Source organism: Cydia fagiglandana, chromosome Z (genome assembly GCF_963556715.1).
Source record: "Cydia fagiglandana chromosome Z, ilCydFagi1.1, whole genome shotgun sequence".
In the NCBI taxonomy this organism is placed as follows: Eukaryota; Metazoa; Arthropoda; class Insecta; order Lepidoptera; family Tortricidae; genus Cydia; species Cydia fagiglandana.
Genome location: NC_085959.1, coordinates 21,223,086 through 21,243,097, shown reverse-complemented (window position 1 = coordinate 21,243,097; position 20,012 = coordinate 21,223,086). Strand labels below are relative to the sequence as shown.

At 34.1% G+C, this 20,012-nt stretch overlaps 1 protein-coding gene across 1 annotated transcript; it reads left to right on the top strand.

Moving 5' to 3' along the window:
• Window positions 1–49: 49 nt before the first annotated feature.
• LOC134678483 (LIM homeobox transcription factor 1-beta) lies at window positions 50–12,816 on the top strand. Its single transcript, XM_063537053.1, has 4 exons — window positions 50–438; window positions 10,617–10,818; window positions 11,139–11,755; window positions 12,424–12,816. Exons 1-4 carry the CDS (start codon window positions 348–350, stop codon window positions 12,669–12,671), a joined length of 1,158 nt encoding a protein of 385 aa, XP_063393123.1. The 5' UTR covers window positions 50–347; the 3' UTR covers window positions 12,672–12,816.
• Window positions 12,817–20,012: the final 7,196 nt, after the last annotated feature.

Below are 20,012 nucleotides of genomic sequence, written 5' to 3'. Positions count from 1 at the left end.
GTAACGATAGCCATTCCATTGTAAAAGTACAGTATATTCAGTGACATCACCGTTATCACTATTCGCTGTCTGGTGCGAAACACATAGGGTTTTTTCAAACGAATAAATACCATTTGTTGGTGCCGTTTCAGCCAAGCGGCAAATATCATAGCTTTGATCTGTATTGGGTAGGTTGGGTTACGGATGATAAAGGCGGAGTTATTCGTAATGGGGGCCTCGTGATTGGTCGGGTGGGATCAGGGGGGACAGAGAGAGGCGCCGCGGCGTGGGTCGAAGATTGTCAGCCTCGCCATTGTGAGTCCGGCCGGCGCGGCGCGAGTGTCTCGGGGTGCAGTGACGTGGACTGTATGGACAAAATGTTGGAATTTTACACAAATATGAACGCGGGATTGATGCAGGACGGGATGCAGCCTCCGCTCTCGTGCTCGGGAAGGACAGGTCAGTAACGACACCTCTCTCTGTATCCTAGCCTCCTGAGTCCCCCTTATCATTATTGCAGTTTTGAAATTTGAACCTTCTTGTATTCCATTTTCATTCAAAATTCGATTTGGATTAAATCCTTTATAAAGGCCTCAGGGACTCAGGAGGCTGGCATAGCTTGCAGCCTAAACATTTTATATGCGATTATGATGTTAAATATATTGAACTTATCATAATATACCTACACAGTCTGATTTTGGATATACCTGAATATCATTATGTTGCCTGCTAAAATGATTTGATTGATTGTTGTTATCAGAGATGTGAAAAATACTTTATAAAAAGTATTTAAATACAAAATACAAATACTTCCTTGATAATACTATTTCAAATGCAAAATACAAAATAGTTTTTGAATTTGTATTTAAATACAAAATACGAAATAGGTATTTTCAAAATACTTTTTTTAAATACAAATACTTTGCGATAAAAGGTACTCTGAGTAGTGAATACCTAGTCTGAATTAAAAAGTTATTACTCGGAATTTCAGAGTTGAAAAGACTCTCTTTCAAATCAATCCTCTATCTAAAGTGCAAATTTCTAGTTGTTTGCTCATATTAACCGGTAGGATGTAGGTATGGATGATGATTTTTAACGGCCAACTTTTAAAGCATTAATTTGTAATGTTATACAGCTATTATAATGCCTCTCGTTAGTGTGATGAAAACGTCTCGTTTGTGTTTCACCAGGGCAAAAAGTTTGTTCTCCTCTCGTGCCTTGAAACCCTCGCAACACTCAAGATTCCACTTTTTTAACCACTTGCTACGCTTGTGGTCATGTGTGACGTTACTAAACAGCAGATTCACCAGTTCCATGTTAAAAGAATGAGAGAGTTGCCAGGATTGTAACATCAGAAGAGATTGTAACTCCTACCTACATTACCTACCTACCTACTATAAAGTATTTTGTATTTTGAAAATAGAAAATAGGTCCCAAAAACTATTTCAAATAAAATACAAAATAGTTTTCTTCAAAAGGTATTTAAATACAAAATACAAAATAGGTATTTTACATTTTGTATTTGCATTTTAAATACAAGTATTTCAAATAAGTCACATCTCTGGTTGTTATAACGTAATTCCTAACTATTTGTATCCTATAAGTATTTGTCAAAGTATTGCACATCTAAAACCTTTAAACAATACCTATACACACACACATAAGTATAGGTACGGGTATGTAGCATAAAACTATAATAATTCTTGAACAAAATACACGCGCCTTAGTCGGGTTTGTATGTGATGCGGCTCCAAAAGTAAGTACGGAAGACCTGTCAGATCTGCGACTATACGTAATTGTATAGGACTACATACAGGGTGATTCAAGAGACGTGAGCAGGACTAACACTGCACATTTCGTAAATTATAAGCAACTGTTTCGTATCAGTATTAGTGAGGTTAACGTTAATTTTCTAGTCGTGATGAAAATAAAAGTTATTAATTTATTTACGACATGCATGGTCACCCTACAGTTAGAATACTAAACTACCGATATTTTGTGTCAAATTGAATGTCATCACGGTCTGGTTACTTTTGAAAACTCGTATGTCACTCAAGTTTGACAGTTCATTTTCTTCGTAATCAATATGCTGTCATTGCGGTTAAAGAGGTTTTATCAGTTTTATGATTATTAATTAGATCTTGTAGGGTGACCATGATTGCAGAGAATTAAATTTGCCCTCGCCAAAAATTTAAAAAATAGGAAAAAGTGTGCTTCTTTCACCTAAATACGACGGTGATCGATCAATTATCAGTTACTGAGTGTGCAGGATTAGTCCTGCTCACGTCTCATGAATCATCCTGTATACGTTGAATTATTTCGTATTCCAGATTCAATGGACGTGAGGTAAGGTAAAAGTACTAGTCCTCGACATGCTAATGCCCAACAGATGACACCTCTATTGACAATGACTTAAGTTTCAAGATGACATTTACTGGGACCGCGTCGAGCATCAGTACGTTTACCTTAATACAAATTCTAACCAGCATAAGTCCATACATTTCGATGTACCTAAGTAACATGAAACAACGTAAAAACAATGGCGTAGGTATTTGAAGTTTGATTGAACTCTATCTAATTATTGGTAGTAGATATGTATGTAAAGTGCGATAAGTAGTCAGATAAATATTTTACAGTACATATGGTCCTATTTTCCCGCACTAGTGCGTAAAATAGCACTTTTCGTGTGTATGTCAAAAGTTTAAAGGGCCAGGGCCAGGCACGTCATTACTTAGGTATGCTATGGAAGAGGGTCATTGTTCTAAAAGGTGTGCAGAAAATGATACGTTTCTGCACTAGAGCATTTTAGGATCCAAGTACGATTTTATTTTTTACGATGAGTAATTGAAACTTGGATATAAATTGATTTGTTATACAATTTTCATTCAGATATTTCACTCTCCATTCCATAGATAACGATACTTTTGCCGAAATTGTTTATTGAAAGTACCCTCAAATACTATAACATGTTTAAAAAAAACACATGCATTTTACTTTCCTCGTATTCGAAAGGAAAAGTAGTGTTAAACTCGGGTGAAAGGCATCATTTCAGCCTCGGACTAATACAGGGCGAAATCTGGGTCGTGATTCAAACCTATTGTACTTAACTCGGTAAATTAACGCGATGTTAGGTATAAAGTTAATTTTTAAATAATTGCAGCTATTCATTAATTAATCAACAATTTAAGTATCCCAGTTAAAAACACAAATTATGGTTACCTTACAATTACTGTTAAAACCTATTTAATAAACAACTGATTAGATGAGTAAGAAATGTCAACCGTCACTGTTATGACAAAGTCAAAACTTTAAAATAAATAAAATCATTCAAAGATTGTACATTGAGTTCATTAATTCTGGTAATTTTAAAGATAATTAAGCAGAAAGATGCCCGCGGCATATCCGTTTTCAAATGTTGAGCGGTCTGACATGGTAATGTTTTATTACCAAGCACGTCGTGCTACCACTGCTCGGGATTTATTTCACCAACGTTATCGATTGATATGTTGAGAAAGAGTATGTGGTGCCTGAATTACTGCGAGAAGTGCCGGAACATTACTTGCATAACCTACACCTACACTATCAACACGATGGTGCTCCGGCTCATTTTGAACACCGAGTACGCAATTACCTCGATGAACAGTTCCCCGGGACGTTGGATTGGCCGAGGCGGCGGCGGACCCGTGGCAAGGCCTCCTCATAGTCCCGACCTGACGCCCTTGGATTTTTTTCTCTGGGGCGAAATCAAAAGATTGGTGTACCATCGAAGAGCTTTGTCAGCGAGATATTGGAGCATTTGAAAGTGTGAAAATGGATCACTTTGCTCTCGGCAGATTAAAAGATAACCTAAGAGGACGAGCCGAATTGTGTCGACAGCAAAACGGATCACACTTTGAGCAGCTCCTGAAGTATGTTTAAGTTGTGATTGTGATCGTATTTGTTAAAAGCTTGTGGAGTCTCCGTCCCAGTGCTTGTAAATAATTTTAATAAAGTTTTTAAATTATTTTTAAACTTTTAATTGCTTTTACACTGAATGTAAAACCGAAGATAAGTGTTATCAGTTAATTATCGTAAGTTACCACTACTTTCTTTTCGAGATTCTAGATGTTTGTCTTGTCAAGTTGTAGGGTGACCATGACCCCTAAATAAGAAATTATTTTGTATTTTATTTTTGTATGTGCAAAAAAAATACAAATTAATGCACTCTAATCTACAGTGTTGTGTTCCTAATTAAGTGGCAAGTCTTATTTTTCTTTCTTGCTACACGACCCAGATTTCACCCTGTATAGGTTGATATAGGGTACATAAATAAATTAACTATTTATTTCAAAAGTAATTGTACCTTAGGTATTCCATCTGTCCAATATCTTGGTTCAATGTCATTGCGTCTCACTTTCTCAGTATAAGCAACATGTGACACAAAATATACCTACATTGGACTGGTGGAATACCACCTGGTAGGCAATCTAATACAATACCTACAACCTGTAGGTATAGGTTGCAGGTATTGCATTATTGATTGATTGAGATAAGGTCAGCTATTTCATGTATAGGTGCAACTTTCCATCCGGTATTTCAATGTTGCAACTAGTAATTTTCCAATCCATTATTTTTTGAATTCTAGATATACACGTAACCGCTATCGGCCCACTATATAAAATTAATTGACGGTATAATTTTAATCATTAGATAATAGAAATGAATTTGTTTTATTTAAAAATCGAACGAATTTAAATAAAAGCAGTTTTGCTTTTTTAATAATGATTTACAATCCTATTTATTTAGGAGAGTGGGCTTATTTCCGCAACCCATACAGAATGTATGAAGAGAGTCGTGACAATAAGACACGACCGCGGTTAAACCTAGTTAACGTGAATGAGAAATAACATTATTATATAACCTTATTTATGTTAAAAAAGAACACACAATCGAATTAATAACCTCCTCCTTTTGAGATTTGGAAGTTTTACTTATTAGTTGTAAAAAGATATGAATAGTCAGAAAAAATTAAACAAATCCACTGACAATTGTATTATGTAATCATTATGGCAATTAAGTTATTTATTTTGAGACTAATGAATAACTATGGTGTACCTATTTACGAATTATAGTTGGTCAAGCAGATCTTATCAGTAGAAAAAGGCAGCAAATTTGAAAAATGTAGGCGCGAAGGGATATCGCGAGGGTCATAGAAAATTTGAATATCGAGCCTTTTTATACTGTCAAGATTTGCTTGACCATCTATAACTGTAAATAAATAATAACTACTCAAGATTTAAAAAAAGTATAATACTCAACATAAATTCTTCGAATTTCCTATTTTTTTGTAGCAGAATGCAGAAATAAACAAGGTTAGCCTGCGCGTAGAGCCTCTACGGCCGCCGTCGCTTGTACTGCGCGTAGCATATCGTAGCGCAGCATCGCTACGTAAATACTAGGTTCTCTTTTGTTTTTGTAATCCTATCAGCTTACTGCCCAATTCTAACTTTAAGATACGTCAAATATACATCGAATAGATCCGTTAGTTAATCAGTCAATGCATTTGAAATTAACGTACTAAGTTGTTGATAAAATTCGGCCGCAATTACCTAATTTTTTCATTAATTCTGTTAAATAAGCATAAAGGGAAGACTTTTTTTAGTATTTCACTGAGGAATATAATGTATTTGTTATTAGCGTAATAAAAATAACAGGAGTACATTTTGGTGATTTCAGACATTATAATACCTTTTTACGTGTGATGCTGATAATTGATTGGGGTTTCCTGAGTTCTTATTACCTACTATAAAAGTTAGGAGATTTAAAAAAATTGTATGGAGTTAGTTTTTCTCTTCTATCTCTTATATGTAATAATAAAAAATATCGAAAAACCGAACGAAGGGGCATAGCTATGGTTAATATATGTATATCAAATTGTATATATTTTACAAGCTTTTATTTAGTTTCACCTGACCGTTGTCTGTCTGTCTGTGTGTAATCAAATCTTGCAAGTTAAATTTGATCCACTTCCCGGTTTCCGATTGAGCTGAAATTTTGTATGCATGTATAAATCGCATGACAATGCAATATTATGGTACCATCGAGCTGATTTGATGATGGAGTAAGGAGTTGGCCATAGGAACTCTGTGATGAAACAACGCAACCTAATTGTGTTAGGGGTTTCTAGAATTGTCTCGATGAGCATTAGTTGTCTGTCGTAAGAAAAGTACAGTCAGCGATAAAAGCTTGTACCAAAAATGAATTTTTTGCCAAAAACTTATTTTTAATAATGTCAACTGTCACAATGTCAATATCCAGAGCGGAGAACGGGGCCTACTGAGAAGCAGTCGTCCTCTTTTAATTCGTTTTGTCTAAATTTAGTAAAATTACTTATTTCTTTAAAGTAGTTATCTATATAGGTATTATATAAAATAAAAAGTAATGTCAATCAATAATCAGAGAGGAAAACGGGGCCTACGTTCATTTGTAATAATTATGAAGTAGCTTGTATTTCCGTTGTGAAATATTGTCATAGTAACTATGATTTTTGTTAGGTTAGTTGAAGATGTATCCAGTTGACGATTTGAACTTACTGAATTGTATAAACAGAATTGTGCATAGTATCATAATTTGTAAATAATATATTCTAATTGTAGTTTACAATAAATACTTAAATAGAGTTTTCGTACAAAACACCTAAAGAGGCAGAGGTCAACAACACTCGATGTCAGGTGTTATTTTGTTGCTATATTGGTTCACGTTGTATCAAAATCGAAGTTGTTTGCTGTACAACTTCACAGAAAAGGTTTAGAATTTCTGGTTCGATGATCTTATAGGATTAACACCCTATCTTTTATTTGGAATGAAGTACATACTTATAGATAATTTTAGATATTTTTAATTTTTTAACATTAAAATGTTTATCCGGCTATCAAAACAAAAGTTAAATCTATCCGAATAAACTAATATTAAGAAGTCCTGATTAAATTGCGAGAAAACTGAGTTGTGGATGATAATTATAGAAAATGGTAACCTCGAAAAGGCAGCTCAGGCCGGCATTTTATACAAGTACGGTGCCGTGACCCGGGTGACCGGGACACGCCCCTCCCTCTGGGCGGGCCCCCCTGCATCCCCACCATTCCAAGGAGGGCTTTGAGGCGCCTCTGCTTTATATTTCGCTCCCAACGCTATGCTATTTCTCCTTTGACTTACGTTTTTTAGAATCTATCTTAGTTAAAATGTACAGAGCTTTTCTGTATTAACTTGATTTGACAATCAGAATGTTTCTGAAAAAAGCTGTGGACGGTGGATAAGTATTAATTAATTTTATTATTTAAACAGTTAATATAATACCTAATATTTGATTGTTATAAAGCCTAGTCTACAACAATAACCAGACTAGAGCTAGACGTTCGAACTCGACTCGATATACGCCTCAGTTTATACATTAATTGTATTTATTTAGTAATTATGAGAGTAATCAATAGGTACCTCGTCATATCATAGGTCAATTGACACCGTATACATAAACAGATTTTACGCATCAAAAAGATAACACTAAATATTATATTTTAAAATTATTTTTTGCCAAAATATTCATTTTAACGTGAAAATATAAAGGCGCTTCTCGCCAGGCTCTCCTTCCCCTTCGCGCTGGCGAGACAGAAAGAGATGCACACTTGCACAGTATTCAGCGTGTTACAAAGAGCCTTGCAGGCAGCCAGTTTTATTCACCGTCGCTGATAATTATAAAATGAAAATGTGTAATTTCAACTTTATTATTGTACTAGCTTTTGCTCGCGACTTCGTCTACGTGGATTTAAAAATTTGGGTAGGTTTTATTAACCATTTAACCAATATGATTTTTATTTATTCTCCATAAAAGCTTCCACTTCGTTCACACCCTAACCTCCTAAATCCAAGAAACTAAAGTTTATTTAGAAATTGAAAACTTGTCTTATTTAATAAAAGTTAAAAATAAATTTTGTAAAAGGCAAAGCCTTTATAAGGGCTTCTGGAACTCAAGAAGCTAAATGGATGGCTAATTGGTCAAAAATGCATTAACATTCTTTGTTTCTTACGAAAAGTTAAATGATAGTCTGTGCTTCTGGTGTATAATAATACAGTAAAATTATACATTTTGCGTTTGCGTCAAATCCGGTAGTTCTGATTTTTTGCAGGCTTGTTTATGATGTTGGCCCAATGAATAATCCAAGTTTGTGACCTCGAGCGCCGAACGCAACTTTGTCAAAAATCGAATAAACCGCATTTTTTTTTAGATTTGGGCGATTATAACCCTAAAGTACTAGTTTTTGATAGTAACTTCCTAGGGCGCTTTTAAAGTAAGGTACTTGCACCTAATAAGGCCCAGTTTTAAAGCTTGCTCAATTTCAAAATTTCATACTTTTATAAGTGTAAATGAGTTTAAATTTCTCGCCCATGTTTGGTTAGTACCATAGACAAAATTGCAAGTTCATATCAAAAATGAAAAAAATAAAAAATGAAATTAATAGTGGGCCTTATTAGGCGCAAGTACCTTAGACTAAATTTGCTACAATAAGACACTGGAATTGTCTCTGTACATCTAATATTTTCCGAGATAAAGCCTTTCAAAATTTTATAATTTTACATCAGTTCTTAGCTATAATATAAGGGTTAGGTAGGTAATTTATATGGAATTCATCACCGGCACGTTCTACAAAATATTTATTTTCCATAAAAAAATGTATGAGTGCCTATTCTGAAAAAATATTAAAAAATATAAAAATTTAAACATAAAATTTTGAAAGGTTTTATCTCGGAAAATATTAGATGTACAGAGACAATTCTAGTGTCTTATTGTAGCAAATTTAGTCTACTTTAAAAACGCCCTAGGACGTTACTACCAAAAACTAGTACTTTAGGGTTATAATCGCCCAAATCTAAAAAAAAATGCGGTTTATTCGATTTTTGACAAAGTTGCGTTCGGCGCTCGAAGTCACAAACTTGGATTATTCATTGGGCCAACATCATAAACAAGTCTGCAAAAAATCAGAACTACCGGATTTGACGCAACTGACAAATTTACTGGATTATAAGTGCGTCTTTTACTTTATTTGTTTAACGTTGACATATTATATTAAGTGCAAAAGTTAGTAAATATTTTTTTGACGACCGGTCTGGCCTAGTGGGTAGTGACCCTGCCTTTGATGCCGATGGTCCCGGGTTCGAATCCTGGTAAGGGCATTTATTTGTATTATGATTTATGAGACAGATACTTATTTGGTCCTGAGTCATGGTTGTGTTCTATGTAGGTATTTAAGTATTTATATATTATATATATCGTTGTCTGAGTAACCACAACACAAGCCTTCTTGAGCTTACCGTGGGGCTTGGTCAATTTGTGTAAAAATGTCCTATAATATATATATTTTTATTATAAATATAGTATTCAGGGTTGGCAATTATATGAGGAAGATAATTCCTGCAAAATGTCTACCTCTACCAGCAAGCAAAAATTACTCAAATGTTTGTTGTTTGAAACACTTTGTTTGCTCGATTAACTTCGAGAAACAGTGACAGCGATTGGCGCCCAAATTCCCCAAATTTTGTAGTTCCTGACTTATTTCTGTGGAGCTCCGTGGATTATGCTATGCTAACAAGCTGATGAATTTAAACAGTTAAAACAGACTGTTCGATACATATTTACTAAAACAACGCCGAAAATATGCTGAAAAATGCGATGAATAGGGCTCACATTTGCGTGCTGCTAGAGGTCGTTATTTGTCAGATATTATGTAAAATACTTCATAATTAATGAACTTAATTACATAGTAAAAATTTAAAAACAAAGTATAAGCATACTTCTTATTTGCCCACCCTGTATAACGGATATTTTCTCGTAAACTCAAAGCATTACAACGTATTTCATCGATGCTATGATTTATCAACATAACGTTATGTTGTGTATTAAGAAATATTTAAAAATCCGTCATACCAGCAGATCATTCATATTTAAATATTTTATAATGTTTATCTACTCTTGTGAGAAATCAACTGGTTCCATCTTGTTTCGGCTTTAGTTCCATTTTATTAAATTTCTACTATTATTTTGTAGAGGTGTTACTGGAGATTACTTAAACGTAGGTAACTACTTCTAGCATAGCAAAAATTTTTTATATTTACAGTTATGCTTATGACTTATAGTATTATTAATGTTGGATGTGCAATTACTCGTATGAATTATTCTCAACAAATAATCAAATTATTTAGTTATGTTATGTAGATCCTATTCCTAATGTTGCTTTAGCGAATTCTTATATTTTAGTAAGACTTTCTAGTTACCTACATTCATGAAAACTTGTCAATAAATTGTACAAATATTGTTATATGCATTGTGGTTTAATGTATTCTACTTATTTTAAAATGTCCTGACAGATAATAATCAAGGTTAGTTAATTCTAACGCAACATACAACGCACCTTGTATATCTATCACATGCTGTGCCCTGTTTATCAAAAGCTTGTAATACAAGTGGAAGTCCCTTTCTAACAAAAGCTGTTAAAAAGGGACTTCTACTTGTATTACAAGTTACAAGCTTTTGATTTTACAGGGCACGGTCATTTTGATTTATCGGATATACCTTCAAGAAGCTATTAACTTAGGCTTCCTTTCCTCAGAACTGAGCGCAAGTATCAAACGGGAAAAAATAGTGGAAATCTGCGAAGGATGCGGACAAAAGATACAAGACAGATACCTGATGCGGGTCGGCGAGCTGTCGTGGCACGAGCACTGTCTCAGCTGCTGCGTGTGCGGCTGCCCGCTCGCGCACACCTGCTTCACGCGCAACGCCAAGCTCTACTGCAAACCCGACTACGACAGGTAAACACTGACTACTTGAAAAATATTAAGGCTCCGTCACACAGGCGCCTTTTGCGGGCGGCGCGTAAACGAAGCACGCTGCTTTTACATATAAAGAGCTCACGCGCCGCCCGGAAAACGCGCCTGTGTGACGGAAACTTTAAACTCATTAACATAAATCTACGTTTGTTACCATTAAGCGTAAGCATTATTGCGAAGTGCCCGCGAATTTCAATGCAATGCGAACTATGCGACTGTTTGAGTAATTTTAGGTATGTCATAATTATTTTTGTATTTCCTCGGTGGAATTTCATTAGTATCAATTCATGTTTGTCCTTTAGATTATTTGGAGTTAAATGCACGAGATGCGGTGATCGCCTCCTTCCACAAGAAATGGTCATGCGAGCTCAACAGTACGTTTTCCACATTCAGTGCTTCGTGTGCGTCATGTGCTGCCAACCTCTTCAAAAAGGCGAACAGTACGTAATAAGGGCGGGCCAAATATTTTGTCGACAAGACTTTGAAAAAGAAATGTATCTGATGCAGCACGCTGAAGATGACATGATCATAGACGACTCGGAGCGGCCGCGGGATGGACGCCGGGGACCGAAGCGCCCTCGCACTATTTTAACATCTGCCCAAAGGAGGCAGTTCAAAGCGTCATTCGAAGTTAGTCCTAAACCGTGCCGCAAAGTTAGAGAAGCTCTCGCAAAAGACACTGGATTGAGTGTGCGAGTAGTACAAGTATGGTTTCAAAACCAAAGAGCTAAAATGAAAAAAATCCAAAGAAAAGCAAAGCAAGAGGGAGATAAAAATAATGACAAAGATAAAGATAAAGATGAGAAAAGTATCAAACAGGAATCTCCGTCGAGTGAGCATGGGAACTACTTAGGGCTTGACGGATCGTACTCAGCGTCCAGCCAACCCCTTAATCCGAATCTGCCGTACTCACCCGATGGTAAGTCTAACAAAAAAATAAAATTAATAAGATTGAATCGGTCGAGCGCGCATGTGATTCATGGGCAGTGAGTCCAGCGACTCAAAACATTTCCAATTGTTGATACCGCGGTAGTAGTTGTGCAATCGGAACACAACTTCAAATAAAATTTAATTCAGCATAAGATCGAGTGTGCCCCAAAAACCGCCCCTCCTACTGCTGAAAGATTGGTACATATATAACTATGTAAAACAAATGAAGGCCCCATAAAACGTTAAGAAGAAAGGGGACGACCGGTTCTCCATCCAAAAAAGTCAATATTTTCCTCTCCGGATATTGGCAATTAAAGAAAATATTTTAAAAAATTACACATTTATTTATTATATAGCTAAAATCAAACGAAATCGATGTTTTGATCACCTACTTATTTTATTTTAAAAGTTAGGAACGATACACAAATTCCATACAAATTTATAAATATTAATTCTTAAAAAAAGTAAGGTTAAAAATATTAAAACGGTGATGGTCAATATAGGTGAACATTAACTTGTGTAAAAATATTTTCTATAATGTCAATATCCCGGGGAGGAAAATGGAGAATACGTTTGTATTGAGAAGCGGTCGTCCACAACTGTCGTCAGAACTTTGAACCAATTTGTCATTCTTATATTGATTTTTTTGTGTTTCAGACTATCCAGCACATTCTGGAGACAGTTTTTGCAGTTCCGACATATCATTAGACGGTAGCAACTTCGATCAACTCGACGAAGGTGCTTCCGACACCATGAGTTTACAAAACTTAGAAGTCCAGCATCACTCTCACCAGCACGGCGGGCACACTGCTCACGAACCCCTGAACTTAGGCACGGGCGCGGTGGTGAATCCCATAGACAAATTATACCTTATGCAGAATTCGTATTTTAGTACTGATCACTGATTCGGGAGCAGAGGCGCGGCCCGGCGGCATCGCAGGCGGCTCCGCGGCCCATCCGCGTCAGCCACGGCCCGCAATGCACAACCCAATATGTTCAATGCAACTACCAATTCTTTATGGAACTCACTTGTGGACTTAAATAACTATTACTCGGATAAATATTTTATGGCATAGTTTGGTGAAGTGCCTGGTCATAACAGGATGTACTTTTCAAGTGAATCTATCCGAGCCAATGTCACCAAAAAATTATGCTAATCAATGGCGGTGTATTTACAATACCTGTATATTTGTAAAAAGTTTAGTACCTAGGTAACAAATGTAAAAAAAGATACTAATATAGTAAGAATATAGTACCTACATGTACTTTTTTTTTCAGTGCCGAATTCGTTAATTATTCAATGTGAAATATACCTACTTCATATGATAATAAGAAAATGGTAAACCTTATTAGTATTGTAGACGCCAAAATGTAGTAATATAATTATCTCGAATTTGTATATAGTGTACAAAAGTAAGAAATCAGGCGTAGATATTAGCGAGTATATCGCAGTAATAATTATTGTATCTACTATTATGCAATAGGTACCTACCTATTTTAGGTACTGATTACTAAAGAGAAAGCAGGAGATATAACAGCAGGCTAATTCAAAAAATGTACTTAATTAACAGATGTAGTACACAATTGTTTTCCATCGTATTTTCTCGGAAATGTTCGTATTTGTCATGCTACTTCAGTCAAGTCGGTGAACCTCATAAGTACTTTTGTACCGAGAGTCGAGACTGACTGAAATAACAAACACGTTCGTACAGCTCCGTAAAAATAATAATGTACTACATCTGCAACTGTGTAATATTAGGTAATTTTATGACATTTCATTTCATGTATTACAGTCGCCATCAGATATCGGAGCGGCTAATGTGCTCACAAATATCTAATGGCAACTACCTATTTAAAATAAAAATGCTATGGTTGCTAGATATTAGGTAAATCGTAGGCACCAAAAATAATTCAGTTCGTAGTGTAAGTAGGTACCAAAGTATTTACTCTAGTTAGATACGCCTATTTACTCGGGATTGGTTCCGCAAGACTTTTGGGCTGGCATTTTCATGAGCTTTTTACGTGGAGCGTTTTGATGGTGTTAAAATAGGTATAAAATATGAAATACATAGCATGCGTCCAATAGATTTAATAGGTAATATTTATATAATGCCACATGAGTCAGGTTGATGCAGTGAAAATAGTATGTATTCCCTTAAGATCATTATCATTACCTACCTATTATTTAATAATTGTTTTGTATCATTGTTGTAAAATGAACGTAAGAGGTACCAAAATAATATCATTTCCTCAAGAACAACATGGCTTCCTTATTGCAAACTTGTAGAACCTTTATCATCGTAGACGAGATATCAGGTAGGTAGATAGGTACTTAGCTTGTTTCTGCAAATACCTGGCATTGGATTCTTATTTTGAAAAGACTTAGGTATTTCAGTATTTTATACGATATCACATGAATATATCGATTGAAGTGTAGGTACCTATTTGAATATACTATTGTTACACTGAATAGAACACTTTCTATTCAGTGTAACAATTCAATTGCATGTCAGACTCTTCGGCCCGGGCACGGCCCGGTCTAGCGTGAGTCATCCTTTCAGGAGAAAGAAATATTCTAGTCAAAATGTTGGTTTTCCATCTATTTATTTACTTATATATCGATATATATATATACAATACGATAACTTCTAGTTTGCTATTCAGCATTGATCGATTAATACCAAAATCACCATATCATTTATAATTTTACGGTTTAGGCTCACTTGTTCTTAGTCACTCGCGCGATGTATGTCTCACAACAGTTTAAATACCACCATATCATTCTTGATTGTTTCTGAAAGTGTATACTTAAATGCCTCAAGCCGAGAACATAAATATACTAGTGACTTCAAACGTTTCTGAATTTAATTATTTATAGATTATATTATTACCTATTTAATCTCATTTATTTGGGGTTATACGATTAAATAACTTAGACACTGCAAATAATGCAGAAATCCCGTATATCAAACTGGAAATATCTAATTGTATTGTAACTGAGACATAATATATTATATTGAGACTTGTACAATAATTTTACTTGTACCTATATTAGAAACATGTGGTAATTTTATAAATGGATGTAAATTAAAATATAAATATCCGCCATTGTTTTATTTAACTATTTTAAGTCATCCGGGGCAAGTATGTGATTCAGCTACGACGGACCATGTACCTACCTATTTTAATGTAGCAAGCATTTATGGCAGTTAGGTAAGCCGCTTTTCCACTAGAGCTACCTAGCTACATCGATTCTCCATACAAACGTAGTCCTTTAAGAGCCAACAGGAGTGGTAATTTCTCCATACAAACGTACTCGACTGTTTCCTCCGTTTTGATGCTAGAGCAATGATTTTTTCAACACAGAAAAATATTGTCAATATCAGTGTCGGACCGTTTTGCTTTTTTTGATATTTTTGTTTTTTAAGGCGCTAGAGCCCTTCAAAAATGGCATAAATGCCCTCATTGACTATGTGGCAATGAGAGGCGTAGTATTCAAAACTGATATCAAATAGCCAAAAACGCAAAACGGCCCGACACAGTCGACACAGATCATAATCATTTAGATTTCCAAATTTGGTTACGATTGGTTAAGTTTTGGAGGAGGAAACAGTCGAGTACGAAACCTCGATTTTTGACATTTTTACGCAGGATTTTTCGCCTTCTCCTTATCGCACTAGTTTTAGGAGTCGTTTCCGTTAGCGAGACGGGTATACTGCCCTGCTAAGCCAAGTGGCGCTATCTCAAAAGAAAATCCATTGCTAATTTATACTTTAGTTTCTATAACTGAGAATTCCATTTTCAAAATCATTTGTTTTTGAGATAGCGCTTTTCGGCTTAGCAGGGCAGTATATTTGCCTAAAATATTTAAACCTCAGCTCCTGTTTCGTCTTAAGATATTCAGTAAGTCACCTCTGTGAACTTGGCACCCGACCTTGACCAATTTTTTATTTATATTTTTTTTCTTATAGTATTTTGTTTGTAGTTAATTGTAGTTAAAAGGATTTTATTTGTAGTTTCCCCAAAAAAAAGTTATGGGGGTGAGAAAAATCCCAGCACCCCACTTTTGAAATCTTATACTTTTATTGTTGATACTGGCTTAGAATCGTTTGTAGTTGATTGTAGTTCCTTTATTTTCATTTGTAGTAGCCAAAAAACCCCAAAAAATTAAAAAAAACTAAAAAAGATTTAAGAGCCCGTTGATGTCTTTTACCGATAAAGAGCTTTTTTATGAAATTAAAGACAAGAGCGCGTTCATGTCAAGCAACGACCAAGCCGTATTGTTTGACCAAGATGTTGGCTTTATACAGTTAGAGCTTATAAAGTTAGGACTTACAGAGTAAAAGCTTTGGTACCTACTACGGGATCTGATAACTTTTTAGTATGAAAGCTTTACAAGCCTAGTCTTGGCAACACTTTTACTTTTATGATTGATTCTGGTACAAAATCGTTTGTAGTTGATTGTAGATTTTTTCCTTTTCATTAATAAAAGCCTTACAACGGAAGAAAAATTGATTTCACTACAGGAGCGCGTTGATGTCTTTTACAAGGAATGGACTAAATGAAATAAAAACTTGATCAATCCTTCACTTACTTGATTGATAATTGCTCAGAATCGTTTGTAGTTATTTGTAGTTCTTTTCATTTCTTTCGTAGGTGCCAAATAACCGCGAAAAATTTGATTTGATTTCACTACTAGAGGTTTTTCCATGACAATTCAATAATAAGTGAAAATTTTGGAAATTTCGAAACTTTTATGATCGATTCTTGTTCAGAATCGTTTGTAGTTATTTGTAGTTCTTTTCTATTCGTTTGTAGTTGCCAAATTACCCTAAAAAAATTGATTTTAATTTCACTACGGGAGCTCTTTTCATGACAATTCAATTATAGGTGAAAATTTTGGAAAATTCGACACTTTTATGATTGATTCTTGTTCAGAATCGTTTGTAGTTATTTGTAGTTCTTTTCATTTCGTTTGTAGTTGCCAAATTACCCCAAAAAAATTGATATGATTTCACTACGAGAGCTTTTCCATGACAATACAATAATAAGTGAAAATTTTGGGAAATTTGACTTTTTTATGATTGATTCTTGTTCAGAATCGTTTGTAATTATTTGTAGTTCTTTTCTTTTCGTTTGTAGTTGCCAAATTACCCCAAAATAATAAATGATATTTAAGTGCCAAAGCTCTCCCATAAAAAAATAATAATGTGTGAAAATCTTGGAAAATTCGACATATTCATAATTGATTCTGGTACAGAATCGTTTGAATTTGATTGTAGTTCTTTACTATTTGTCAATACAAGCCTAATAACGAGAGCAAAAATAACTTCATTACGAGAGCGCGTTGATGTCTTTTACAAGGAATGGACTAAGAGAAATAAAAACTTGATCTATCATACACTTCCTTGATTGATTCTTGTACAGAATCGTTTGTAGTTATTTGTAGTTCTTTTCATTTCTTTCGTAGGTGCCATATAACCGCGAAAAATTTGATTTGATTTCACTACTAGAGCTTTTTCCATGACAATACAATAATAAGTGGAAATTTTGAAAAATTCATCACTGAAATGATTGATTCTTGTTCAGAATCGTTTGTAGTTGTTTGTAGTTCTTTTCATTTCTTTCGTAGGTGCCAAATAACCGCGAAAAATTTGATTTGATTTCACTACTAGAGGTTTTTCCATGACAATTCAATAATAAGTGAAAATTTTGGAAAATTCGAAACTTTTATGGTCGATTCTTGTTCAGAATCGTTTGTAGTTATTTGTAGTTCTTTTTTTTTCGTTTGTAGTTGCCAAATTACCCAAAAAAAATTTATTTGATTTCACTACGAGAGCTTTTTCCATGACAATACAATAATAAGTGATAATTTTGGGAAATTTGACACTTTTGTGATTGATACTTGTTCAGAATCGTTTGTAGTTATTTGTAGTTCTTTTCATTTCTTTCGTAGGTGCCAAAAAACCGCGAAAAATTTGATTTGATTTCACTACTAGAGGTTTTTCCATGACAATTCAATAATAAGTGAAAATTTTGGAAAATTCTACACTATTATGATCGATTCTTGTTCAGAATCGTTTGTAGTTATTTGTAGTTCTTTTCATTTTTTTCGTAGGTGCCATATAACCGCGAAAAATTTGATTTAATTTCACTACTAGAGTTTTTTCCATGACAATTCAATAATAAGTGAAAATTTTGGAAAATTCGACACTTTTATGATTGATTCTTGTTCAGAATCGTTTGTAGTTATTTGTAGTTCTTTTCTTTTCGTTTGTAGTTGCCAAATTACCCCAAAAAATTGATTTGATTTCACTACGAGAGCTTTTCCATGACAATACAATAATAAGTAAAAATTTTGGGAAATTTGACATTTTTATGATTGATTCTTGTTCAGAATCGTTTGTAATTATTTGTAGTTCTTTTCATTTCTTTCGTAGGTGCCAAATAACCGCGAAAAATTTGATTTGATTTCACTACTAGAGGTTTTTCCATGACAATTCAATAATAAGTGAAAATTTTGGAAAATTCGAAACTTTTATGATCGATTCTTGTTCAGAATCGTTTGTAGTTATTTGTAGTTCTATTCTTTTCGTTTGTAGTTGCCAATATACCCCAAAAAAATTGATTTTAATTTCACTACGGGAGCTCTTTTCATGACAATTCAATTATAAGTGAAAATTTTGGAAAATTCGACACTTTTATGATCGATTCTTGTTCAGAATCGTTTGTAGTTATTTGTAGTTCTTTTCTTTTCGTTTGTAGTTGCCAAATTACCCTAAAAAAATTGATTTTAATTTCACTACGAAAGTTTTTTCCATGACAATACAATAATAAGTGAAAATTTTGGAAAATTCGACCATTTTATGGTTGATTCTTGTTCAGAATCGTTTGTAGTTATTTGTAGTTCTTTTCATTTCGTTCGTAGGTGCCAAATAACCGCGAAAAATTTGATTTGATTTCACTACTAGAGGTTTTTCCATGACAATTCAATAATAAGTGAAAATTTTGGAAAATTCGACACTATTATGATCGATTCTTGTTCAGAATCGTTTGTAGTTATTTGTAGTTCTTTTCATTTTTTTCGTAGGTGCCATATAACCGCGAAAAATTTGATTTAATTTCACTACTAGAGTTTTTTCCATGACAATTCAATAATAAGTGAAAATTTTGGAAAATTCGACACTTTTATGATTGATTCTTGTTCAGAATCGTTTGTAGTTATTTGTAGTTCTTTTCTTTTCGTTTGTAGTTGCCAAATTACCCCAAAAAATTGATTTGATTTCACTACGAGAGCTTTTCCATGACAATACAATAATAAGTAAAAATTTTGGGAAATTTGACATTTTTATGATTGATTCTTGTTCAGAATCGTTTGTAATTATTTGTAGTTCTTTTCTTTTCGTTTGTAGTTGCCAAATTACCCCAAAATAATAAATGATATTTAAGTGCCAAAGCTCTCCCATAAAAAAATAATAATATGTGAAAATCTTGGAAAATTCGACATATTCATAATTGATTCTGGTACAGAATCGTTTGAATTTGATTGTAGTTGTTTACTATTTGTCAATACAAGCCTAATAACGAGAGCAAAAATAACTTCATTACGAGAGCGCGTTGATGTCTTTTACAAGGAATGGACTAAGAGAAAAAAAAACTTGATCTATCATACACTTCCTTGATTGATTCTTGTTCAGAATCGTTTGTAGTTATTTGTAGTTCTTTTCATTTCTTTCGTAGGTGCCAAATAACCGCGAAAAATTTGATTTGATTTCACTACTAGAGCTTTTTCCATGACAATACAATAATAAGTGGAAATTTTGAAAAATTCATCACTTAAATGATTGATTCTTGTTCAGAATCGTTTGTAGTTATTTGTAGTTCTTTTCCTTTCGTTTGTAGTTGCCTAATTACCCCAAAATAATAAATGATATTTAAGTGCCAAAGCTCTCTCATAAAAAAAAAATATATGTGAAAATCATGGAAAATTCGACATATTCATAATTGATTCTGGTACAGAATCGTTTGTATTTGATTGTAGTTCTTTACTATTTGTCAATACAAGCCTAATAACGAGAGCAAAAATAACTTCATTACGAGAGCGCGTTGATGTCTTTTACAAGGAATGGACTAAGAGAAAAAAAACTTGATCTATCATACACTTCCTTGATTGATTCTTGTACAGAATCGTTTGTAGTTATTTGTAGTTCTTTTCATTCCTTTCGTAGGTGCCATATAACCGCGAA